This window comes from Lingula anatina, chromosome 4, assembly GCF_051362555.1.
Source record: "Lingula anatina isolate TDL-2025a chromosome 4, LinAna3.0, whole genome shotgun sequence".
In the NCBI taxonomy this organism is placed as follows: domain Eukaryota; kingdom Metazoa; phylum Brachiopoda; class Lingulata; order Lingulida; family Lingulidae; genus Lingula; species Lingula anatina.
The window spans coordinates 12,415,585-12,443,168 of record NC_141770.1 but is presented as its reverse complement, the minus strand read 5'-3'; the positions used below and the strand labels follow the sequence as shown (position 1 = coordinate 12,443,168).

At 37.4% G+C, this 27,584-nt stretch overlaps 2 protein-coding genes across 4 annotated transcripts in view; one reads left to right on the top strand and one right to left on the bottom strand.

Annotated features, from left to right (window-relative positions):
- The window catches only part of LOC106180945 (allatostatin-A receptor-like), a 35,787-nt gene extending 21,526 nt beyond the window's left edge, over positions 1-14,261 (top strand). For 2 of the 3 annotated variants that reach the window (XM_013565127.2, XM_087010465.1), the window contains exon 2: positions 10,807-14,261. In XM_013565127.2, coding sequence (XP_013420581.1) covers positions 11,164-12,276 — 1,113 coding nt within the window. In that variant the 5' untranslated portion in view covers positions 10,807-11,163 and the 3' untranslated portion in view covers positions 12,277-14,261. Of the gene's footprint in view, positions 1-9,850; positions 9,951-10,806 lie in introns of those variants that run through there. The other variant, XM_087010467.1, reaches the window with a different exon arrangement.
- Positions 14,262-16,171: 1,910 nt separating this feature from the next.
- LOC147762320 (uncharacterized) lies at positions 16,172-26,857 on the bottom strand. The gene is made up of 4 exons (XM_087010326.1): positions 26,658-26,857; positions 19,969-21,116; positions 19,587-19,687; positions 16,172-19,383 (listed from the first exon to the last, which is right to left on the bottom strand). Exons 2-4 carry the CDS (start codon positions 21,053-21,055, stop codon positions 18,751-18,753), a joined length of 1,821 nt encoding a protein of 606 aa, XP_086866452.1. The 5' UTR covers positions 21,056-21,116; positions 26,658-26,857; the 3' UTR covers positions 16,172-18,750.
- Between the last annotated feature and the right edge of the window lie 727 nt (positions 26,858-27,584).

The following is a 27,584-nucleotide window of genomic DNA, read 5'->3' as shown; positions in this document are numbered from 1 at the left end:
GCTCTCACTGCATGCGTGATCATTTGGATGTGCGTACATGTATCTTAATCAAGATTGAAGATATGAATATATGGGAGATATTTATAGCAGTGTGACGAACCGAGTTTTCAGAAGATGATAAAAGAAACAGAGAAAAAGCGTACCATCTTTGCTCGATCCAAATATTTCACTTTTGCCATCAACGGCACATCTGTCTGTTCAGTGTACGGTATTTCATCCTGTTGAACGTTCACAGGAAAAAGGGGAATATGATTAAAACCTAGTTGTAGAAGGCATAACTCGGAGATATTCTCTTGAGGGTTGAGGCCTTAAAGAGAAACTATTTTTGGCAATTTCCTTCTTTACTGGAATCTGTAGTGATAGATAAAATAGCATATTGCATTGACATTAACGGCTGAATTTTTTATAAGTCTGGCCATAATCAACATGCACTTTAGGTCGACTATCCAATCCAAAATTGAACTTGCTTATTTTGAAATACTTCTGGAAATTATAAACCTTTTTTCAAAGTACGTTTATTGACAAATATTACCTTCACATTGGAATTTATGAATGGTGTCATATATAATTTTGCGGGCCATGTTCAAATAAAATATCTTAATATATAATAAAAGATATACTGTAGGCTATTTTGTAACTGAGCAAAAACGTACAACAGCTTAGTAGTTTGATCCTAGATGATAAATATTCAACACAAGCTGAAAATATATTCATACCGTTTGCTTGTCTACGGTAGGGTTGGCCGCAAGCTAACGGTATGGAAATATTTTCGGCTTGTGCTAAATAATTATTTTGTTACTGTTTTGATAATTCTATTTCATTCTTTTCTTTGTTCTTTATTAGAACAGTGATAAGATTACTTAATGACGAATGTTGCCAGCATAGGGCGCACGTCCCGAATAAATTGGCATCCGTCCTCACCTCACCCAATGACTGAGCCATGACAAGAGACCTTGACAACGCCATGACTTACACACCTCAGATTACTCAAATCTTTCACAAATTTCTCAATTTACCAAACTAATGTGGTCAAACGACATTGAAACAAGACCACATGAGGTTTCGAATAGCATCTCGTAAGTTGAAGACTCATATGTCAACTGTTTCATGTAATGCAATGCAGATTCCGTATCATATTATCGTTATCCGATACCATTTGAACTAATTGATGGATACTCGGGATGTACAGGCGTCATTCAATTTTGTATGAAAGGAAGACAAAGGGGAAATTTACTTGATCGTGCAGCGTGGGCTGCAGTCGACTACGATGGTAATTGTTTAAAAGCGGCCTTTGTATCTGTCTTAAGTCGGCTCATCTCTCTTGTAATAGCACATTGGTGCTTAAGGCTGTGTGAGCAAGCTTATTTAAATTAATGGCTCGGGATACAGCTGGTTATCAAGATGCTGAAACACCTAATAGACTTTTAGACTGAACATATTTTTTTCAAAAACATCTAGCCAGGCAAGCGGCTGAAAAATCCAGATGACCTGATATATAAGGATTGGTCTCTTTTATAACTACGGAAGCTATGTGTTAACAATGGTTTGATTTTCTTTAATGAAGGAATCTTCTTGTCCAAAGGGATAATTAACCGGCTTATCTGTTTCAAGTTTGCTATTATATCTGACGTGTAGGAAATCGAAATATCGGATGATGGTTTGATCTTTATTATCTGAAACTTATCGGGTAACTGCCGGAGTCTACAACGGAAATGCTAAAAGCTTCGGTCTTTTAGACCCCATTCCCTCAGATTTTAGATCGATCTATCCCTGTGGGGAGTCTCACTAGATTACTGTCAGCTTAGCCGCCTTAAGCGTCTGTCCCGCCTACTAAAAGCTGCAAGGGGGTAATTAACTGTCGTGCGCGCTCGGCTGACAGCAATTTAGCGTAAACCCCCAGGGAGTTAAGTCGATCTAGATGAATCGATCTAAATCTATGGGGATGCAGTCTTAGATTGGGCAGTCATTTGGGGGATGGATGATGTTGTTTTAAGGGCACTCTATGGTCCTTCTCCAGTTGCCACTTTCATTTAGGGGCCATCTCAAAGGTTTACGTGGTGACAGTGAATCAAACCTCTTTAAAAAGGCTATATGCCGCCTTTTTTTATTTCAATATGAAAAACTAAAGCTGAAAATTATATTGTTTACCTCTTCTATTTGAACTTTTCAAAGGAGTTATTAGTTTTCATCGATGATGAACCAAAAAGCAACCAAATATAGTTTTTACCATGTCACGCTTCCCAGCTATTTTGTGAAAATAGAATAGTTAAAGTTTGTACAAAAGACAATGGTCGAAACAAAATCAAGAAGTCTGTTTACGTGGATATATAGGTTGTAGTCTTTCAGTGCAGAATTCGAAGCAGCATCGTAATTTTAACAGGTAAACCGGCCGAATATATGTTGGCAAACAAAGCATCGGATCCTTTTTAGACAGTTAATGGATCGAACATTGCATGGACTCCCGTAAGATAGATTTCAAAACTGAATTGAAGTAACGGTTTTATGTCCCTCAAACTAATACTCTCGAGAGTCACATTTATTTTCTGGGCTAGATCTGACCTATTACGACCAAGGTGTGGATGACAGTTTAGTGGAAATGTATATTTTTATCTGAGCGTCGATTTGGGCGTGCAGGGGAGAGAGCGATTGCTTACTTTCTTTGTGTCGTGTTGCACTTACGATGTAAAATTGGCTTGAAAAGGAACAATACGGACAAAAGTATAAGCCTGCATCTTTGGAGTAGGCAAAGTTAGTTTTAACATTAACTCATATTCAGTAAGGAGGGAGACTTAAATCTAGATCTGGATATTGCAAAATGAAAAAAAAAACAAACTTCCCCCTAGTTTCATATTATGATTGTGAAGGCAGATTATTAGGTTCGTTTTGCTAATTAAAATGCCGTATCAATTTTGATTCTTTTTTTTTTTTTTTGAAAAAAAAAGTGATTTCGTGATTGCCATTAATTTATATATTTACATTCTAGGACAGTTGTAACTTAAATATTCATAAATGGTGTGATCCTTTGAGTTGTCACGAATATGACATGAATATGTTATGTATGTAAAATTACAATATACAGCACGTGTATGTTACAATGTCATTAACGAAGTATAGAGGAAGTCTCTAAACAATCTGCAGAATTTGTAAGCCTACATGTATGATTACTTTAACCCCCCTTTATCGTCTAATGCAAAGATCTTATTCGCCCAAACGAAAGGTCTTTAAAAGCTTAAAACAAAAGATTTCATGCTCTCGTGCGGATACACCGAACGCCTCCACCTAGACAGAAAATATTGAGTCTCGGGTGTCCCAGAAAATCGTTCGTAAATCGATATCCTCAGCGATGATGGTATCTATATTTTCGTCGAGGGCCGAATGTTGGGGTTTAAAACGTGCACTTAAGTAACTGATTGGTCTTTTGGGGAGTGCTGCTTATGCTGTGAAGGATACCCCTAGGATTAGATGATTTACTGTTACGCTAGGTTTAATTAATGTCAACGAACATGCAGATATCAGTAATACATGTAGCTTTCGGGGGAAAAAACGTCCCCGCTTGTTTCGTTTGGTTGTCAGGCGGAAAATCAATTTAAGCAAAACTGAGTTATTTTGTGAATGCATACACCGCTGCAGCAAAACAGACAGAAAGATTAAACGTGAAGACGACCCTTGTTAACAACGCCTTTGTCTTTTCTCATATCTTCGATGATTTTGACCCAACTGACTTCACACATCACCATTGTATTCCGAGGGTTCTTATGGTAAATTGAACAGAACTATCATCCGACTGCATATTTTCCCATTTGAAATGTAGTTTGAGATACAGAAATAATTTGCTGCTTAAATCTGAATTTATTAAGAATGTGACAAATTGTTTTGGCTGACAAAACGTAAGAGAGAGAGAGAGAGAGAGAGGGAGCAAAAAAATAAAGAAAATCTTAGTACACAAAACTCAGCATCAATCAATTTGTATCTAGCCCGCGGCGGTTGTCAGTCGAAGTAATGCATTTGCTGAGCGCTGGGGAAAAAGGAAAAATTAAAATCCAAACCTTCGGGATGCTACTAATGGCAATCCACTGTCGATTAAATAGATTTAATAAAATGCTATTTTGTATGTCTATACGCATGCAAGTCCTAATATACGGGTATATTGCCTTAGTTACAATTGCCATGAAACAGTTAATGGAAACATTTAAGAGAACGAATTGCCCATTGGTGAACTGTCCTCGGTTTCATTGCCGGAGGGATATCACGAAGACCAAAACATACCGTAAATATTATATTCAGGTAACACTGCGGTTAAATGTTTGAAAATACTTGTGGATGCTTCTTCTTGCTTTAAAAACTCTGTTACGTATTTGGTAACCTACTGTAAATAGATCTGGCTAAGTTTACACCAATCGTAATATGGGAAAATGTTGTTTCAAGGAAGAACAACGCGATTATATCCGAGTACCCGATCACAGCCAATGTGAAAATTGAGTATAATCTGTCTTTACATCTGTTACATTACATTTCATTTCATTATGTTCTAAGATTACACATCTGCTGGAGCAGGTGGCAAAATACAACCATTAATTGAGTTACACAACAGATGCCAACACTTTGTGTGTTATAGTATCATCCATCAGTCCTGGTAGCGTGAATGAATAGACCGAACCTGGCGCGAGATTGCTACTACAAGATTGTGAAGCTTTACAAAGTTTGTTCTGGTAACCGGGTCTGAGGATGGAGCCGGCTCAGCTGTGAAGAAAACATTGACCTCGTTTGTACTTATTTTTCAGACATATGGTAATATGACGACGTATTTTGAGACTTTTCAATGCGTCCGCGTTACGAAGTAGTGCCGTTTCGTGACAGCTGCAATGCCTGACCTTAAAAAAAATCCTATCAGAAACAAGCTAGAACACCCCGCGTTGTCCTACTGTAAAGACCCAAAATGTAAGCTGTTATTCTCGTTTTAAAAGACTTACTATTATTCAGTTTTATGTATTACTTGTACGTTTCCTGCCATACAACCAACACTACAAAAGAACCAGACGTTTTGCTGGCCGTTAATGGGCAGATGCATTGCTGCCGTAACATGCTTTAGGGAATGGGTAGCTAGTTCGTTACATGTACATGTTCGTAGACTAATCTTGCCACCCTAGAGAAATCTAATAGTTTTCTTAAGTAGTGCTTTCTCTCGAGGGAAATGACATTCATTCTGCGCTGTTTTGCCTGTGCCAGAGGATTTGCCGTTCCTAAAGATTTTCTGTACTTTCTAGTTAAAATCGCAAATAAAACCGGCTAAGCATCAGGCACTTGTGTTGCGCCATTGTTTTGCCAACTTTTGCTCTATTGCATGGGGGATGTATGTGTAATCATTTAATTACCTCCGCCAAGGAGGTTTTGTTTTCACCCCTGTTTGTTTGTTTGTTTGTTTGACTGTCATCAACATAACTCAAAAAGTTATGGACCGATTTTGATGAAATTTTCAGGAGCTGTCAGAAGTGGACCAAGGAACAGATCTTTTGTTTTTGGTGGTGATCTGGATCCATAACCAATCAATAATCAATAATAATAAAAAAAAAAATTGCTGCCTTGGCGGAGGTCTGCGCTCTCGGAGTGCTTTTCTAGTTATTGTTATAGTTATAGTTATATATGTTGTTATTATCCCCCATCTTGTACATTCGTATCATATTACATTTCGTCATTTTAATAAATGACAATATCAATCATATGTACTTATTTCTTTTTTTATTTTGAGCAAAAACCGAGCTTCGTTGTGCTTGTGAACATTTGGCTACATAAATTAGTTTGAGAAACCATGGAAAGGGAGTAGCTGCAAGAAATGGTCCTCTGCCAGTAGTCTTAGAGACCTGTTTCAGGCCGCTCATGTCAAGTACATGGCGTGTCTGCTAGGGGGATTTCATACGTACAAATCTTCTTCATCCTGTCAATATCAAGTTATGGTTTTTAATGTTTTAGGGTTCATGCTGATGATGATGACAAGGGGGGGGGGGGAGAAACCTGACAATTTCTCGTCAATTTAATCTCGAACTCAATTTAGACGCTTTTCTTGCCACCTACCGTTATTTCTTTACGTGATCTCTGAGGTCGGAGGCTTGCTTAAGACGGATGACTAAGAAGTACGTACGGGATTTGTAATCAACCGCCTGCTTTCAGCAAAGCCTAAATACGTCTAATCACAAACTGATTAAAACACGAACTTATACCCCCTAGAGGGAGGAGCAGTCATTTTACCGTTAATCACATCCTAGATGGGTTCGAAGATGAGGGAAAAAAATTTATGGCTTAAATTTAATTGGGTGACTGTCCTCATGATGCATGACGTGAAACAAAGCATACCCAAAAGGGACGCTATTTATATTATTAATTGCACTCTTTCAGAAAGGGAGTGTCCCATGACTATTCCTATTCCATTTGATTAAAACTTCTGTGTGTATTCTCAAATGGATATAGTGTCATTTTCTGTCCTTGTACATAGAACTTATCAATTATGTAGGCCATGAGAGAAGCGGTGTATTCGGTGCATTCGTTTTAAAGCGGTAATCAAGTTCTAAGTATTTATTCCACGATTGAGAACAATAGTCTAGAGCATGTTTGGAGCCCTGTGCATTGCATCATGGGTCTAAGAGTAAAAATCATAATCCAAGATAACCTATATTAAGGTTGTCAGCACTGCGTAGCGTCATACAGGACTAGTAAACATTCGAGAATCCGCGTGAGGTGGACCTAACCTTTTAGCAATTAGGGTGAAACACAATGTTCCAGGAATGTCGTCTTAGAAAGCATCACATAAGTAAAACGCAAAACATCGTAAATGCCTCCTATCGTGTGAAAGACTGTTATTCTACGGAACTTAAATGAAGACAACCACAAAAAATTCGTGAATGATTTTTGTCAGCTTTTATTTGTTGCCACACCACACTCGCTAGTAGGACGATTTTTTCCGACCCCAAAGCTCTTCCAAATCCTGCGGCGGGGCAAGTTGGCCCCCCTGACGTCATTTGCGTTTTTTGCTAAATTGTGAGCCATCTGGCGTTATATTTGAAAAATAATGACGTTGCATACGTAGCTTAGTTCATGGGGCTTACTTTGAAACCGGCTTTGTTACTCTAACTCATTCCTAGTTGGCTCTGCAAGGCCAAAAGTGTCAACTAGCCCCGGTCTCCCCTATGTATTCTATTCCATGCTTGCAGGATACTGCCCTGCTTGCTACGCATGATCTTCCTACCCACATAGGGGCAAGCTGTACTGATTGCCAAATTATCCAGTCATGGAAGGATATATGCATATGGCCATAGTAATTAATAAATAAATAAATACGTAAATAAATATATATAAATACATGACTGACTGACTGAATGAATGAATGAATTAATGAATAGATAGATAGATAGATAGATAGATAGATAGATAAAACAATGATATAGAATACAGTAAACGAAGGCAGAACGGTATTTTTTGCAACGTCACACACTCGAAGAACATGAATGATGTTTCCTGTGTAACGTCTGATTTAAAACAAGCAAGCTGCAACATCTTGGATTATTTGTTGACATTGACTGGCAGCAGTGGTCTGAGCCGTCTCCGTTCTTTGTCCTTCCTAGTCATCAGTTTTCCGTTTAATTCAAAGCTGTAGTCCCCAAGACATTGGTTATCGCTGAAAACTCACCTCTGATAACATGCGTATAATACGTTTATAATTAATACCCGATGCAATGTTATGGTTTTCTTGAAAACTTAAGTTAGGTTAAACAATACCAGTAATAGTTAAACAATTAATATTCGGAATAATTATTTGACTCGGTTCCAAACAAAAACACCACTAAACGCATCCAACAAACTGTATATATCATACACCTTACAACTAAACGTTCCCAACATTACTTAACTTATTTTCAAACTAAATGATTGTACATGTAACTAACATTACTAACATAAGTGTGCATATTATACAGACTTGACATTTAATATGGAATATTTTTTTCCAAATCGTTTTACATCAGTTTTTTCCTATTTTGCTGACTGATAAATGAAAATAAGGATTACAATCGTGTTTTAATAACTTTTAATTATCTCCTGGATGTCACTGTGATATCAGTTCATTAATGAAATTCGCCAGAGAAGCAAACAAAAACACATTGCCTATTCTATACATACGACAACCATTAAAAGAGATATTTTGGATCTCCATATTTTTCAAACTATTGTCTGTAAAAGAGTTACACTCTCCACAAAGGACCCTCATGTCAGTGTCTAGTCACAGTAACGGTTGCTGTTACGCCTAACCTCTTCTGGCTGCTACCAGCGCTCTCACGTGGCAAGGCATTCCTTGGGATAGGTTTTTAGAGTTTAATCTGGAATAACATTCCAGGCATCGGTCAAACTCTGTCCAATTTGGTCCAGTTTTGTTGTAGGGCATATAGGCCATTGATTCGGCTAGTAATGACCTACCCACGTATTGTCTATGTGGTTCAAATATGGCGATTTTGATTACCAAGGTAGCTGCTCATTCACTTGGTTTTGTAAGTAATCTGCTTTTAAAAGCGCTCTGTGTGAACCGGCTATCTCACCGTGCAACCTAAAATTGTTCCTAAGCTGCCCCCTATCAAATGATAGTCAAGTGGTTCCCAGATTATTCCTTGATTTGATCTGGTTCAGGTTTTCGTCGATGACTACCATTGGTGTTTTGGCACCAATGTGGTATCAACTCCAAATACTGACGCTGTTAATGACCTTAGTCACTTTAGATGCGGCACACGCTTCGTCTTGGCCTCTTCTGGATGTCTGAAAATTCTGTTTTGACTAGTTGCGCGTTACAGGTGAAATCTGACCTTAATAAAGAAAGCCACGAAGTTTCAGTGTTCAACCCAGAAACGGTCAAGGTCCCCAATTCATTAGGGAAATATACAACGATGTTTTGCTGTTTACAGTGGATTTCTCGGAGGTCGTCTGGTATTCTAACCTGCTAAAACCAGGTTGGTGTTCGCTAAGGGCCTTGAAAATTGCGTTTTGGTGGCAATTTACCCCTCATTCTGAACGGACTGGGTCGTTTTTGTTTAGTTGCAACAGCATATCCCGAAAGACAGTGGGTCTTGTACCCTGGTGGTAAGATTCCAATACATTGGGTGTGGCCTCTGTGTAGGTACATCAGTCTGGGCATTACTCTATAAAACTGTGCGGAGCGTTTGGTTTGGCGCGATATATGTCTGGCAATGTCTGTCTTTTTCCTCGCCATTCTGCCACAGATTAAAAAAAATTGTAAAGCACTGCATAGCTCATTTTACACACTGCAAGACCGACCACTTGCATGCAAAATTTCAGATTGTTCTATGCAGTAGTTGCCGACAAATGGATACTTTTTTGACAGAACCATGCTTTGCCAAATCCAAGCTTTGATTTGCCCAAAGGAGCACTGCCCAATTAAACCACTGCATATTACATAATTCAGCAGCACAACAAACCTGGTATTCAGTTAATTGGAAGCGATACACATGACTAAACACTTCTCCATTCACATATCTAATATGAGATTTGAGATTTTTGAAAATAGAACGCATTTTTACCTAGGCATACCGTCGAAACTGAAGTATTCCATATTAAATGTCAAGTCTGTATATGGTATACGTGTTGATTATAATTCTTGTTTGGTCTTAGTCATTTTTATCATGTGCTATTACTCTAAATATGTAAATAAATATGCAAATATTATAATTTAAGTTACTGAAAGTCGGGCGAAGTAGTCTAAAGAGGACTTGATTGGCAAATTCCTCTTTGCTGTAATTGTTCACACGGAGATTTTATATATATATATATATTTTTTTTTACTTTATAAAAATTCCATCTTTTACAGTTTAGGTGAATTGTAGATTAATCCTACTCTTCCTGAAGGTTATTAATAAAAAAGATTATTTACGTACAGATCAGACAGGGAGACAGATAAGGTCAGTTTAATTTCCATTGCGAGTTCATTTGATGTCAGTGCAAATGTTCGTCACCAAACAACGCAAGGTTATAGGTTTTTAGGAAACCTGTTTTCTCCGAATTGAGTCAAGGATGGACTGATGATTTTCTTAACTCCCTACACATCAATTGTCTCTTGTGGCATTAAGGAAACACTTCAACTCGATGATTATCTGAGTGGTGGTAAACGTTCCGTGTGTTAACCCACCGCTTCCTTTTCAAGATCAGAATAATTCCCACAGCCCCAACTCTGCCCCAAATAAGAGCGGCAGATCGCACTCCGGCACTAACTGAGCCATATTTCCCCTTTATTATCTTAATTATTATCGATGAGTTAGTAGGCAAAAATGGCACATCATTTTTTTAACCGCCTGACCGCCTTCTAGATATCCTGGCTCGGCGGGTAATCTGTATTTAGGGCATGATTCACGTTGTTACTTCTACTAAGTGTACCTTGCAATTGAGTATTGGGATACGTGTACTTATAACAATAATTATGAAAATAAGTTTATTTAACACCAAGTGGCAATTTCAGGCTGGCTAGGCTGCATAGTTTTCTAATTATTAATTACGTAGGCCTAGGAATATTTGCCTGTCATATGGGAGATTACGTTTTTGTACATTTATGTTTATATTCAAAGAATTATTCAGTGTCGACCCGGCTTTGATGAATTTTGCTGTAAAAAATAGAGGAATCCGCCTGAGTATAAAAGCCGATGGGAATTGCACTTAATTGGCTCCACCAAATAACGTTATTTTAGATACGTGAGCTTTTTCTCTGTAATGATTTGAGCATGACGTAATTTACTTAAAGCGCCCTCTTGTTGTGTTTTTCAGACTCCACAAAGCTTTGCTCTTTCCTCATGGCGAAGACCACGTGACAAGGTACAACAAAACCTGGAAGAATTGCGCCATTTCACGTGCTGGTGAGTGAAGGAGAAAGCACGGACAGGGCTTTTGAACGTCAGCACAAGCGCGTTTTCAAAAAATCTCAACACTGAACACATGGTGGGTTCAGCTAGATTTGAGTAGATTCCAGCAGGGAAGGGATGGATACTGCAACGATGGCGTTCATATTGAACTGTTAGAAAAACAGAAATGCCAGAAGACGGCCAGCAGTGTTTTTTAAGAGAAGAATGCTTTTATGCCCAATTATTTGAAGATTTAGAGGTGTGATTTTCCATTAGAATCAAAATGAATATTGTACTCGACGTCAACCAGTCTTATCGACCCAATGTCTCCTTGAATGGATCTAATTCAAAATACAGTTTGAACTTAGAAGTACAACGAGAAATTGCTCTTTACTTCAGCTTGGCTGAACTCTTTTCAGTATTGTGTCCGATAATATTCGGATGTTTTTTACTCGTTGGTGTCATAGGCAATGGTATGGTTATCTACGTGATCCTGGCCAACAAGTATCTCCGAACTTGTCCAAATATGCTGTTCCTGAACTTGGCCATAGCAGATATGCTCTTTTTGGTTTTCTGTGTTCCCCTTCAGAGCGCTTTCTACATCAAGCGGTTCGATTTGACTCTTGGAGAGCCTCTGTGCAAACTATTCAAATACACGATATTCGTCACCATGTCCGTCAGTGCGTATTCTCTCATGATCATTTGCGTGTTCCGGTGCATTGCAGTAGCCTTTCCCCTGCACGCGTCTCGGATACTGACCAAACGCTACGCCCTGGTGGCCAGTGCCGCCATCTGGTTGAGCATGGCGATTGTTAACTCGCCATTAGCTCTGTATTACACTGAAAGTAATAATTCCACAGGAGCCTGCACGATTACTTACCATCACAAAGACACCATCACGTCGATCACGGTGGGAGTAGACTTCTTACTTCCAATAGTCATATGTTTCGTTGGGACCACATTTATTATCACCGCTCTGCGCCGTAACAGAGGCGTCATACGAGAAATGGAAAATGAAACGATGGAAAGGATTGAAACATCGAGACGTAGTACTCGTAAATTGGTAATTCTTGTCGTATCAGTCGCAGTTGTGTTTTTTGTATTTTGGGCACCGTTTCTCATCATTTCTGTTTTAAATGCCCTGCCCATAGTGGGGACTATGGATACAATTACAATATTTGTTGCAAGTGTGACTGCTCAAATTTTGGCCTTTTCAAACTCGTGCGTCAACCCCATTATTTATAATTTTGTGTCCACGGACTTTAGGAGAGCGTTCCGAAGGGCCATACAATGTCGGTTCAGCCGGATGCGGCAATCTCACCAATCGTCTGCTGAAACAACGCGCAGTGATATATTACTGAGAGAAAGGACTCTAATTAAGAAAAGCTTCGCCTAATTAATCCGCTGCCACCATATTTTACCGAAGCCATGATATAAATGAACTTATTCCTAATGATTGATGACTAAAACTCGCATCATATGTACCAGTTGATACCATTTTCCAATCAGGCCCAAACTTCTGAGGTCAAATAATTCAGCTCATCTTAGCGTTAAGATCACATTACACACGTTTAGTCAGTTGTTCGTGTTCGTAATGGTTAAAAGTCAGGTGAGTTCGGAGTGAAATGTGAGAATAAATACATCTGCGTAGTTGGCATGATGTATGCATTTTATCCATCACTGCCAGAATTTTTTTATTATATGTACCCAATCACCCAGACACATGACCTCGTAATCGTGTTGCCCTGGAAACTCAAGCCGTTAGGAAAATGATAGTTATGCTTGAAATATGATCTCAGAAGAAGTTAACAAGGTGAATCAGTCAGTAAGAAACACACAGGCGGTCGATAATGGTTATTGAATATTGAGAACAAACAGTACATTATAATCATCATTACTTCGGTCACTTTTCGGAAGCGATCTCGTTAGGGGGTTGCAATGACATTGTATGCGAGAAATGAGATATTTTGTAATCATTTGTAAAACCGTAGAGCTATGTCGTGAAATAATTGTTATCGTTTTTCTATCGTATTGTAGTATAAATCATATTTAACTGGACATTCTGATAATCGATTTCGTAACATGGTCAGGCAACTTGGCAAGCAACGAAAGTTTGGCTGTGATTTCTGTGAAATGAGAATTGAAGAGCCCAACCATTCTTTGCAAGGGAAATTGTTCCTTTTCACCAAAGAAGTTATTGAAATATTTAAACGAAATAAAGTTGTCAATAAATTTTACCATTTGGAAATGCATGACGTACAATGTACAAGCGTTCCTAATTAGGTGGAGTTGGAACAGTGTCATAGCACATGTAAGGCGACAGTTTTTAGCAAAATTTATTAGCCAAACGAAGCCAACAGTAAATTTATCCTTGCCAAGAAGATTTTCTGATAAGCCAATTCATTCATTTCAATTTCCATACATTTCGCTAGACGTTATCTGAAACCCACCAAGTTGTGAAAACGGTTCAGGGAGTATTTTGAGTGGGAAGGAATCCATGAGCAATTCCTCTGATAAAATTCTATGCCCAGTAAGCGCGTAATTGCGGAGAGATGAGGCATAGAAAATTGCTTTATCATCGGTTAGGTCTCTGCCCACTGGGACTAGGGGGTTCATGAGAAATTTGTTGAAAAAAAAAACACATACTGAATAATTACGAGGTAGATCGATAAAGCAAGTTTTGCCCGGTGTTCAGATTATTTGAATTTTTAGATTTGTTCATTCCTTGAGAAAAAGTTAAGGTGCTCTCCGGGCAAGCTGTCATATGTAAAATCCTTTAATAAACGATATATATATATTTATATTTCTGAAGACAAATCCTTTAGTCTAAAAATAGGAAGACAGACATCCAGCATGCCTGAAAGTTTCCGATGGTTCAGAATGTTACGTGGGTCTAAAAACTGTTTGTGGAACTTCTGTCCTAAAATATATATATAACGTTGTTTGGTGATGAACATTTGCACTGACATCAAATGAACTCGCAATGGAAATTAAACTGACCTTATCTGTCTCCCTGTCTGATCTGTACGTTATTAATCTTTTTTATTAATTACCTTCAGGAAGAGCAGGATTAATTTACAATTCACCTAAACTGTAAAAATTCGAATTTTTATAAAGTATTTATGTATGTTTACACTATCAACTCTCTCTATCAATTACAGTATGGAGGCACTCCATGATCATCATTGTTATTATTAAAATTGATTAATTGCTACACAGGCCTTAGGGCAGTCATTTTCTATTGTGTCTGTGAATATGTATTTTGTTAAACTGTTTTGTAACGTGTTTTAATAATTTTGTTATTTTGTTACGATCACATGAACTTCTGGTTTAATGTCGAATGAAAAAAAAAAATGCACAACAGTTGAATAAATCTTATAAAAAATCGTCTGCCTCTTTTTTTGATATATCCCAACCTAGACAATACAGACTATTAACCTGGTTGATGTACGTGCCCAGTTCTTCAAAATCCGATGCTAGCCGTCTTGATTTGGCAAATACAGCAATTTTCTTCCAATCCGACTCACGTAAGTTCCGTTATTAGAATCAGGGGTATGTTTCAAGTGATATCTCTCAAGACAGAAAATTGGTCTAAACTTATGTTTTAGTCTACTTTGAATCAAATCAGCAGCAGTCAATTCAAATGTCATTGTATGCCTTTTTGTAACAAGACAAATTGTCACTGTTTTTATGAGACTTCTGCACAATAATCCTTAATTGCAGTAGACCTGTTTTGGAAAAAATCATGCCAATATTAAGATATTTGTTGCGCTTTCCAATTTAAACATTTATAGAACGTGTCAGACGCACGGAAAATGTAATATCATTGAAAAAAAAAAGATTTCGGGCAAAACCGCTTATTACACGATGTTTATACGTGTAATCTTTGTTTTTACTTATTTTTCCATTTACTTTTTGGATTTTGGACTCAGCACTACCATATGTTCAAACATGTCCCAATGCTTTGAAGCAAAGAAATGAAACAAACTTATAAAGGCAATATATCCGATACCACGTTCATGGTTTGAAACTGTGAAGTGAATCTAATTTTAGTCTTATCCAGAATCGGATCACATCGCTAATGTTTCCGATTCCAGGTTCATGGTTTGAAACTGAGAATTGAATCTAATTTTAGTCTTATCCAGAATCGGATCACATCGCTGGCATGCTGATGTGTGTTATCTTGTCTTTAAAAGGTACATTCGTATTTGAAATAGAGATTTCAGTGCTCCAACTGTACATTGACTTAAGTGCGGCTTAAATATGATATTAAGCTGATTGGTTTTCTGCGTCTGCTAGTGGTTGCAATTTGACGTAAGACGGAATCAATTTGAGCCTCCACCTTATTATTACCCGATCTGACATGCGACAAATGAATGTTGTGCTTCTGTTTGTGGAGCATTTTCAGTCTGAGGTACTCATGCACAATTTGTGAAGTTGATTGGATTTCCTGTCAGATTAAAAACACAAGCAGGTTTTGAACAAGATCTTGCCGCCCCCGTGCCGCGCGCTGTACATACATTCCTATTCAATGGAGTTGGTTTGCGGGAATACACTTAAATTCGTATTATATCTATTTTTCAGTGTATTAGGTTAGTTGCATATATTCTGGATGCTTGGCGTAACCAAAGTAAACTACTGCATTAGAGTTTCCAAGGCATTTTATGTCGTATATATGGTTAATCTTTCCCTAATATGCTAGATCTATGTGGCATAACCACAAGATCAGGCGATTTTACCGTCCGCGAAATTGGCATCATGAATGAAATCAATTAATGTTGAAAATGAACCAGATGCTCTGCGCCTACCGCCTGGGACAACTTGAGAAAGCTTTAAAGCCATTATGAAAACAGGCAAAGGGTAGCCTGTCTAACTCCTCGCCAATTATTTCCTCCATGTTGAATTTCAACATGCAATCACTGGAAATGGGACACCGGCGGGGAACAGTTTTCAATGAGATTTAAGTCTCTTTACATCTCTTTTCAGCTTAGCGCCGATCCTACAGCCGAAAAGATAGTTTATGACCACGGAATTTTGTTGTGAACAACATTGATCAGGGCATCTATAAGGCATTATTTTTTGAAAAGCGGTGAAAATACCAAACTTTGGGCTTTGATACTGACATGACTGCGTTTGTTGTACATTGTTGTACGTAAAGTACTAATATCAACTGTCGCAATAAATGCCGCAATCCATTCTTCTCACCTATTGCAGTAGATAAAGGATACCATCTATTAGATATGTATATGTTTTGTACATGAATTATCGCTTTGCATACTGATTTTCTCCCTTTAAGTCTTAAGGTTTCTTCAGCGAAATTGTCAAACAATAAAAGTTTTGGTATAACTGGCTCAGTCAGCGATTTGAATGTTAAAAGCAGAGCATATAGGCCCCAGTCTTTGTCAATAATAACTAATTTTCTAGGACAAGAAGAGGAACATTGCCTCCCAGAACTACCATTTCAAGCTAATTTTGCGGTAGTATTTTCCCTGTCGGTGAATGAGCTTGTCAAATCACGGATTTACTTACACATTTATGACATTAAATAACATAAGGTATTTATGTCGTGACTCAATAAATTCAACGATACTAGCAATTTTCATAAAAAAAAGCAAACAAGTAAATAAAATTAAATAAACAAATGAGCAACAAATACAACATAAACCGTTTATTCGTGTGGGGATACATAAATATTGTAAACTAAAATAAGGCCAGACAAAATTGGTAAGTTGGTTAACTAGCAGGGTGTCAAATGCAAAGTGTGGGCGATTTCTGAGCATGAAAACAACGGTGTTTATTTTTTTCTCCTGGGTTTACTTTTTAATTATTTCCACTCTCCAAACCAATGTCCAACGCAGTTTAATGGTGCAAAAAAAAAAAAAAAAAAAAAAAAAAAAAAAAAAAAAAAAAAAAAAAAAACTGATTTCCTCAATATTAGGAGCTGTTGCGCTCGTTAACAAACAAATCAATTTTATCTGGTCTAAATAAAAACGTAGACTTAATAACACACAATATCAATTTGTATAAATGTACAATGTCAACAAATTATATAATAATAATAATAATAATAATAATAATAATAATAATAATAATAATAATAATAATAATAATAACTGAGAGAGGGAAAGGGAATTAACCATATCATTTTATGAAAATTGCGCTTGGTAACAAAACAGCTACTTTATCCTCGAACTGACATTAGATGATTGGTGCAAGTCCATAATTTTGTTCTTTACATTGTGCATGCACTGACGATCCTCACGTACCAGTTGACACACAATGGCGGCAGAACATGCCTGACTGAAAACGTGATACTGAGAGTAATCAATCGCTACATTGCTATTTACACACCAAAGGAAAAGACGAGAAATTACTACTGCCTCTATAACACCTGAAAAATATTTTCAAATAGCAAGAAATCAGACTGTTTTGGTAGCCGCGCACGTGGTATAAAAGAGTTAATTTTAACAGTTATGTGCTATTAACTACAATATGCGCCATGGTAATAACAATAAAATGAACTAAGTGACATTTCTAAAGAAAAAAAAAAAACACGTCTTGCACGGACGGTTATAGCAATACAGAAACCAAGATTGAACTAATAGACTTTCTTGGATACTATCTGACGTCGCTGTACAGGTGCGCACTAATACAGATAACTTTATACTACCTTGTACATGTAGGCCTATTTGCCGTAAAATTGACAACATATGGACAACTAGTGCATGATTTCCACGGCAACAATGTCACATTGACTGAGAACACACTTAGTCGCATGATAGAATTAAATTGTTTGCAATCCTTTTGCTGATCAAAGGTTAATAACCTCACAATATGATAATTGATTCCAATCACTAGATTCTTGTCTTTCAGATTTTAAAATGTAGTTCCACTTTTTTAGATTTAATGCAAAATATCTTTATCAAATAACAGTAAGGTTATGTTTCACAACAGTAAGATAATGATCATTGACGTGATACAAAGTAACCACTAATTAAGTAATTAACAAATATTTTTTATTTGCTCTTGACATACGAAAAATAATGTTTTCAAATGTATAATCTTTAGTTCAAATGTATATATAATCTTTGGTTGAATGAAATGTATATGTAATGCTCTCACCCAAGGTGTGTTGGCTATATACCATTACTCCATTTTAAACATAACGCTTAAATTTCACAAAATCAACAAAAATACAACGTTGGTCGTAATTAATATACATGCAGTTTAGATATCAAGTTTTAATATATGTAGTTCAATTCTTCTTTTTCTATGGTTTAAAGAATTTTTTCTTAGTTTCATCAACTCTACCATACGCATTAGGCTTGCAAATATTCAAAAGTTGGGCTTCAATTTTAAGAATTTCCCTTCAGAATCGGACTCGGAACAAAAACGTTATATGTTCCTTTAGCATTTCATTTGACACTTGACACGAATCAATATTGGGTAAAAAGGAAAGTAAAGGCGGGAAAAAAATAATACAGGTAATGGGCGAATACTACACGTTGTATACTGTGTACGGAAATCTCACTTCTGCTTCTCGAACATTGACGACAACAGAACTCAGAAAAGCACCCAGAAAGTGCAGACCTGTTCCAAGGCAGCTCAGTTCTCATAATTAAGTCACGTGTCAGGCGGGCGGCCGAGGCCTGTATGGATCGAAGAAGGGTTACGTACTATTAACCATGAACATAAAAACTTATAGAAGGTGATGTATCTCCAAGTCTCTTTTGTGGGAAAATTTTATACGTAGAAATCATACCGTAACGTCTGAGCAAAGCCTCAAGTTACATCTATCAACAATTCTAGAACATACCTAACCGGCTAAACCTGGTTCAAATTTGTTCTTATAACACATATGGTATACCACCTATGCCATATTATATAACCACGAAAGGACTAGTGCCAGTACGAAAAACCACCCCGTACACACCGAAGCTTCAGTGGACGCCGAGCCGGACATGGGGGGACGTGTAGTGACACTTGCAGCGGGCGAGGCTTCCTTTTGTTCAGTGGGGTTATCATTGAGACATTCTTCCAATTGGCTATTTCGGATAACGTATATAGGCACTTCGGTCCCATTGTATGCAATGGTTGGCTTGTTTGCAGCTATCTTAGCCTCAAGTTGTAACAACATACGGAAGCCTTCATTGTAGTTTCTGACAAATTTTGTAAGCATTATCGGTATGGAGGTTTGAAACATGGTGGCGTTTGTGAATTCTTTGTTCTGTTCACCTGAGAGAGCCGTGATATTCAGGAAGTAACATTCGGGCTGCTTAAATTTATATATTTCCCAATTACCGTAATATAATTCAAGCAGGTTGAGGGGACCTTCATCTCTGGCAAACACAGAAGCTGCAAACGATCTACATTCGGTTAATGTCTGGGCGACATTAGCACTTGAAGGAAACCTTAACGCAATGGTAAGAGTATACAACGTATTGAAAAGAAAAGAAAACGGGTTTGGACAGTCGTCTCCATCTCTCCTCCCAAGGCAAGCGATCTGAATAAAAGAAATACAGTTCTATGCAATGTACATACCTACATCTAGGAAACGTCATAGAACTCTGTCTGACCAATGCTTTAAAATTAAAGTACTGAACTTAATCGCAACAATGCCGTTTGGCTAAGAATTCTAACAGACAAGATTGGCTGTAAACTTTATTTGTGTGCCCAGCAGTAAATTGCAATCGAACAGTTACTTACAAGGTTTTTGTTTGGCTGACACGACTTAGTTGAATCTTGTTTATGCGGATCAATGAATGCGTAGAAACCCAAAGGTGCGAATTCTCTCAGGACCGAATCGACTACAACAAAATATGTCACGCATGTAGTTGTCACAATTAAATCGTTGTTGAGCAAAATATAAGCTTTACACATACATTAAGACGGGCACGAGATGGCATTTTTGGGTGTAGTTCGATTATGCTACTTATACCTGTAATGCTCAAAATACCAGAATGTTTAAAGGAACCCATAAATTCAGTGTTTCTGGTTTTTAATGAATGAATAAACATTACGTTATATAAAAATAGCTTCATCTGTCAACCAGCTCATTATTAGAAAATGATAACAATAAAATACTCACCATCAGTAGCACATTCCACAACTACTGGGGCCTCATCAAAGACGCAGAGCCAGCAGAAATGGCTTTTGGCATAGGTGACGGCGTTATGACCTGGTATGACCCGAGTTATTGCATATTTGGAGTCCTTACACGGTTCCTTGTAGGGTGACTCGGGCCTACAGTGAGTCGCACCGCCATACCATTGTGCACCCAACACGTGTCTGTTAAACCTGCCGCCGACACAAGGTCTTCCCATGAATCCCTCAGGCTCTTGGTAATAAAGGAAGCAATCGGGGGCATTCTTCACTACATTGAAAACACCAGTCATATTGGACATCGAAGCAAAGTCTTCTAAATTAGTTGATACACACACAACAGATGTTGACCATGGTACGTAGTGGCTCAAACCGTGGCAACGGGCGCAGTTGGAATTCTGAAAAGTGAGTTCTGATTCGGGGTCGGTTACAGGGAAGTGAGTATCGACTTCAACTATTGATTTTGACGGCCTCTCACACCTCTCGCGTATTGTATTGTTGGGCCAATTGCTTGGGCAGGATACAACCATCCAGGTGTACTTGCGGGTCATTGTCACAACACGGGAACTGAATTCCTTCGAACTTTGTGAACGGCATTCTACGTCATTTGGACCTATGGACAATGAGGGCGACGAGGGCAATCTTTGAAAGCTGCGATTTGGTGTTTCATCGGTGTTCTTGCACTCCAACTGGGCGGCGGAGCAACAGTCATCAAAGATGCCACAATATTCATCGCAGTAGCACGAGATGTAAATTTGGCCATTAAAACCATTTTCATCTCTTAATGCCACGCAAAAACCTTGACGTGTGGGGTAGGATTGCGTAATGTTATTTAAAGGGTTGGGTGCCGATGCAGGGTTGTCCTCTGTCGATCTGCTTGAGCCGATTTGCACAACATTCGCTGTTTGTCTGTCGTCTCCGGACGTGGGCGATTCCATTCCACTGGTATTCATGCTTGGACGTGACGTAGTCATAACTTGAAGATTTTCTCTGCTGGCATATATCTGGTTGTGTTGTTGACCAATCACAGAGCAGAAAATATATATGTGCAGGACAAGGTGGCCGCCCTGCATTGTGCCTGATATCCTCGCTCTCACGTCACTGGCACTTTGTCTCGTCTTTATACACCTGATCCTAAATTACATATATTTTCAACTAAGTACTATTTTTAACTTTTTTTCGTAAGCGTACCTGATGATGGTATTTCCATCGGAGCTTCTGATTTAATTAAGAAGATGGTCCCTGGTTATAATGATTGGCCAGTCATTTTTAACTAAATCAACCTTTTTAAATTCAATTAAAGGTCGAATCAAAGTGCAGAGAGGGGTAGATCAACGATTCCTGAATACGAGAAAGTATCTTATTTTCTCGGGAAAATCCATTTTGGCGGATAACCCCATGGCGTTGCCCTTTAATTATTGGATTTTTATACGGTTATTTGCGAATTACAATCCACGCTCCGTTAATTGATAAAATAGGACAATTTTACCGATTTGATACTAAACAAAAAGAACGAAGTGACGAGTGAAGAACACAGAAAAGGTTCTGTTTCTGTTCTGAACCTTATTCTTAGTTCACAAGGGGCTTTATACCGATTGTGTACCAAGGTATACAGTTTGTACGAAGTACAGACTCAACTTTTGATCGGACACCAAGGAGAATCTCAGACACATATTCGTCATAAGATTATTTGGAAAAAGGTGTTCAATTTCTCGTTAGGAGAATATGTTTTTAAACGTATTAAAATATACATGTAGCGTATCTACGTCTACAATGTAAATAATGTAAGACATTCCCGACCCACACCTGCACTTATTCCTACCAAAAAGTGCTCAACGCCACCGTCACTACCACTTACAGCCTGCGACCAACAACTAAAACCTGCATCTTATGTTTTGACTAAGAGAAGTCTTCGGATAATAAGATTATTTTAATGAATCAAGTCAAAATTTCTTATTCGGTTGAGAAAGGGACACCGGCCTAAAGCAACAAACCATCATACTTGTCATTGCATTCACCACATAGCATGGGTAACATGAAGATTCCACTTTTTAAAGTATCAGTCAAAAAAAATTGTTTCTCGTCGCCCGCACGTCACTTGAAACCTTACGCACCACTCTTTTTTTCGCCAAGTCGGTGTCAAAAATAAACACTGGCGGTCGGAGAAAGGTGTTACGTGACAGAGAGTCCCCCATGATAGAAAGTCCACTTCCCGTTCGTTTGCACAGGTAAGCCTCGCCCTAGATTTTGATCCACTTAGGTCAGGCTAACCCTAACCATTATAAGTATATGGAGGGCGGACTTTCTGTTACACGGACCCTGAGTTTTGTGACACCGGTATAATCTGTGTGTCGGTTTGTTTTCAACTCAAATAATTAAGTTTCGAACGTCACCGTGACATTTGGTCCTTTGGAGATGTTGAGCATGCCTGTCAGCGGCATGCAGTTGACAGATACGTCAAACACCAAGCTACGTGATAAAATAAATACATGAATAATTTCCGTCATTTGCTTGTGCTGATATACAATGCACGCACATGTTCAAAGAATACAGCTGCACGGATTGATTTTTATAACTACCAGTACGGAGAAAATGTATGGCAGCCAGGCAGATCGAGTTCAAACAGAGCAAATTATCGCGATAAACTTATTGCCCAACTTTCATCCACCTTAATTTTTTCATAAGCGTGTGCAATACCGGTAGATTTTCGAAGCTAAATTAACCTCGTCTAATAGAATGTTTCTTGGTCGTTTTTTTTAAACAACTGTACTTCACTCTCAAGTTTACAAACTCCAATCAATCATATCCCTCTCTGCACTTGGATTTGACCCTTGATAACATTTATAAAGGTTAGCTGAATATGACTGGCCAGTCATTATAACAGTCACCATTTTCCTATAAGCTCCAACGTAAATATCACAAACGCTCCAGGAAAAATATTTAAGGGGTTAAATAATTTTAATTGTGTATATAAGGTGTTATAAGAAGCTGTGGATAGCAAAAATAAGCACATGGAGTATACCATTTGTACCTTTTAGTAAATTTTCAAAAAAAAAAGGTTCATTAATCATTAATCAAAACTCATATTTTCCGTCCTATAATTTAAATTAATTTTAAACTAGATAACTTAATTTTTTTTCTTTCAAATCCTCTTCATACTAATCACATATTAACTAAAGACCAAAGCAATTTTTCTTAGATGTATACTTCATGTTAATTAAATCCTTAATCAAAAATCATCACGGACAGACAATTAGCCTAACGGGCGGAAAGCTCTGGCTATGGCAAGTGTGCAGACCCCCGTTTCACAAAAAAAACTTAACTCGGGTTTTCTGACTTAGAGCTTGGCTACCCCCGTCTTTTTCTTAGCTGTCAAGATATTGTGTTATATAAGATCTTTGAGTATTATTGAAATTTATTGATTTTTTAAATGAAAAATAAAATGCAACATCACCCAGCCGATTGCGGGTTGTTTATAATTTTGACCGCTACATGTCCGATAATTAATCAACTTATTCAGATATTTTTAACCTAAAACAGATTTAATTTCATTTATAAAGACTGAAATAAATGAAGGATAGATTACTCAGTAAGTGCATTATTTGATATAGAAAATGCTATAAACCACCTGGTAAGTTATATTTTAACATGCGTAACTTACTTTTCAATTAGTGGCATTTGAATAGTAGCAATTTAAGATCTTCTATGATCATGGCTTCTTCCAGGTACATCAGCGACTTTAATTGCAATTTGTAGAAAATGAAATAAGATTATATTTTGATCCCCTACCTGTCATTCACCTGTTAAATGCTCCTGAGAGATGATCATTTAAAATCATTATTGATTTTTTGGGGATAATTTGATTAACAGAAAAGGCCATCACAGATAACTGACTAAATACACAATCATTATTTCTATCTAGCAGCTCTCTAAAATCATTAATTAGACTATTACAGTTTGATCTCTCATATATTCCTAACCACTGGAATCCTCTTTTTCAGAAAGCGTAACTCTTGATTGATTTGTGTACGTTTGGATTTTTTTATGTTTAGGACACAAAAACCACACATACAGACTTGGCATTTAATATGGAATATTTCAGTGTCAAAGGTATGCTTAGGTAAAATGCGTTCTTTTTTAAAGAAAAACTCGAAGTATCAAAATCTTACCACCAGGACTCACTGCTTTTACGGATATACTGCTGCAACTAATCAAAGACCACCCATTCCTTTCAGAATGAGGGGCAAATTGCCACTAGATAGTGTTTTTCAAGGTCCTTAGCAAACACCGGAGTGGTTTTAGCAGGTTAGAATACCAGGCAACACCTGAGGACGCCAATGTAAATGACAAAACATCGTCTTTTTTTCTTATGAATTGGGGACCATGGCCGTTTCTGGACAGAACACTGAAATTGCGTTTTTTTTTTTTTTTTTTTTTTTTTTAGGTCAGATTTCACCTGTACCCCTACAGCAGTCAAAGTAGAGTTTACAGACATCTTGAAGAGGCCTGCGACGAAGTGTGTGCCGCGTTTAGAGTGACTAGGGTCATCAAAGCATCAGTATTTGGAGTGGATATTACATTGGTGCCAAAACACCAATGGTAGCCATCGATGAAAACCTGAACCTCACCAACTACAGGAACAATCTGGGGACCACTTGTCTATAGCTACTATTTGATAGGGGGCACCTTAGGAACAATTTTAGGTTATACGATGAAAAAAACGGTTCACAGAACACTTTAAATTGCAGATAACTTAAAGGACCAAGAGAATGAGCAGCTACCTGGGTCATTTAGATTGCCAGATTTGAACCACATACACAATCTGCGGTTAGGTCATTACCCGCAGATCGACGGTCTACTTGTCCTATAATCGTGCATCATTTTTTTAAACTTCCAAATTACATAAAAAATATTTTTCAAATCTCACCTTTAACATTTCTAATAACCGGAATAATGAAATAATCAATTCAATCTATTTTTGTCTTTCAAAAATCACTAAGAGAGCAAAATTTTGAAGTCAACGTTGATTAATAAAAGTGAAGTTTGGCGTAGACAAACGATGTTTTATGGCGACGGTTAACTAAATTGGTTTCATGGGCCGTTGCGAACTCTAATATGCGGGGGAAACGGCATCTGGATTAGGAGTGTAAACAGGGAATGCTTTGCAAACCCACAAATGAAAATATTTGCACTATTTGTTTTGATATTTATTTTTTAAGATATAACATTAAGTAATTTTAACTAATTAACACTATCTAATGCTATATAATATCTAACACCATTATTTCTTTACTAGAGGGACCTTTCAATAAAAGCGGCTGCTACCGGCCAAATTTCGAACACTATATCTGTGTTTGTCATTTACTTATTCTTTCGCTTGGGTTAATGAGAAGACATTAAATTCTTGTCCATTTCCCCGTCCATAATGGTGATCAATGATTTTTCAAGTTTTTTAGACGTAAGTTCATACCTGCACTGTTCAAAATTCGTGAACAGGTATGTATTATAATTTTCTGTAAACTACAACTTTAAAGAGTCACAATTCTGTCCGAAGTGCAAAACGAACACCACGGCATTTCAACTTATGTATTAATGAATCTCAAAACCTCGCTCAGAAATACACTTCATTTGACCCCACTCATGCAAACGTGAAATTAGATTTAACACCTTTCACACTTTAAAAAAATTCACACCTAAAACTATGACAATGGAACAAAATTAACGAAATCAAATAATTATTTTATTTTAATAAACTGTGGCTGCCAAGAGTTCTGGCGGGGGGGGGGGGGGGGGGGGATGGGGGGGGATGGGGGGGGCAGGTGAGGGTTGTCATACATAAAACGACGTTGAATGTTTCAGTACATGTATACCAATGTACATGGACATCTATATCACCTTAACATACACCCATCATCCTTTCATATGTGACTATTGTTGGTTAGTTTGGATGCTATTTTCAACTATGGACATTATTGAAAGACAGTTTTTACTTTATTCTTGATTTGCTGTGACTAATATTCAGAGCGACACCGAGTTTTTAACTTTTCGACTTGAAAAGAAACTTCAATATGGTTTTGGAGTTGAAAAGGCGTGGTCTGCATAACTTATAAGTTTTATTAAGTTTTAGTTTGTAGTGGTAATTTGCAAACATCATTCCACGAACAGCGCTATATTTCTGGCGAAAACTTTGAAAACCTTAAGTGAGATACCTATGATATATACCTATGATATGTACTATTGTCCATACTTTATGCTGGGGCACATTTGTGCTGGTCGTAACTACTGTCTACTTATTTTAGTTAATTGTTAAAACAATTTTTACGAGTGTAGTCAGTTCTTATTATGTAAATAAGTTTTACTCTACTTATTTTTTAGTTGTTAAAACAACTTTTGCGAATTTAGCTTGTTCTTTACTTGAAGCCATGCTTTTCTTTTAGCAGAGATTCTTAATTTATATATAATTCTTGTTATCTAAGTATATTAGAACAATACTGAAATTGTGGGTATGACGATCGACCCTTTTTGCATCTTAAAGAATTTAAATATACCTCTTTAGAAAGTTCTGAATAACAGTCAACTCGATCGATAATATTTAGTTTAGATATAACCGAAAATAAGTAAATTAAAATTTAAAAGATCAACACAACAGGCGCAAAATATCTACATGTGCCTTACCTGGTTCCTAGCTTCCAGACCAACTGTCTGTCTTCAAACCACGTCTTCAGATCACGGTGGTGAAGCCAGGGATCCTGGGGGATCTTTGTAGTTTTGAAGGAAGAATCCCAGCTATTTATTAGAAATTTACCCAGTTCTGTTTACGTAAAAAACAGCCCAAAGTGTTGGTGCGATCACGAGATGCATGTCACACCCGCCTAATTACGCAGCTAAATTAACTTGTTACTCGAGCACGATTCAAAATAATTAAGAATAATTATGTTCAAAAGTGATCACAAGATGAAGCGCTATCACGGCATTGCATGAATAAGAAGTCAACAAAACGTGACCAAAGCGAATTGAAAATCCTCTCGATTAAAAAGCGACTTGTGATTATTTACATTAAGCAAGTTATTTATGTTTAATCCGTTGCAATTTTAATTTTTAGACAAAGAAAATAAACACGCGTTTAATTCTTTTGTGACTGCTTCATGTTCTTAACAATTCAGGTCTTATCATCAGATTATGTAAAGTCAAGCATATATTCAAACACTTCAAACGTACGTATACTTTATTTAAACAGGGTAAAACAAGCTAAGTGTACACTTATCTTCCACACGGCCCTTTTTGAGGGGTTAGAGTAAAAACTGCGCTTAATAAAAATATTTAAGAAATGAAAGATGAAAATACAAAACATTACATTGCTGCAGTGCACCATAGAACAGGGCAATTTGCAGTAGCGATGGTGATAAAACAAACTTTCAAAGCTTTTGTCGAACCCTCGGAACTTTGAACCCTTGGATGATTTTTATGCAAAACTTTATCGTTTTCCACCTTGATATTTGCTAGCAAGGGTAAACTTCAAGGAAAATCACCTGCGTCGTCTTAATCTATGGTCTTTGATTGACTTTATCGCTCACAAAGAGAAAATGGCACATTGCCAAGCCA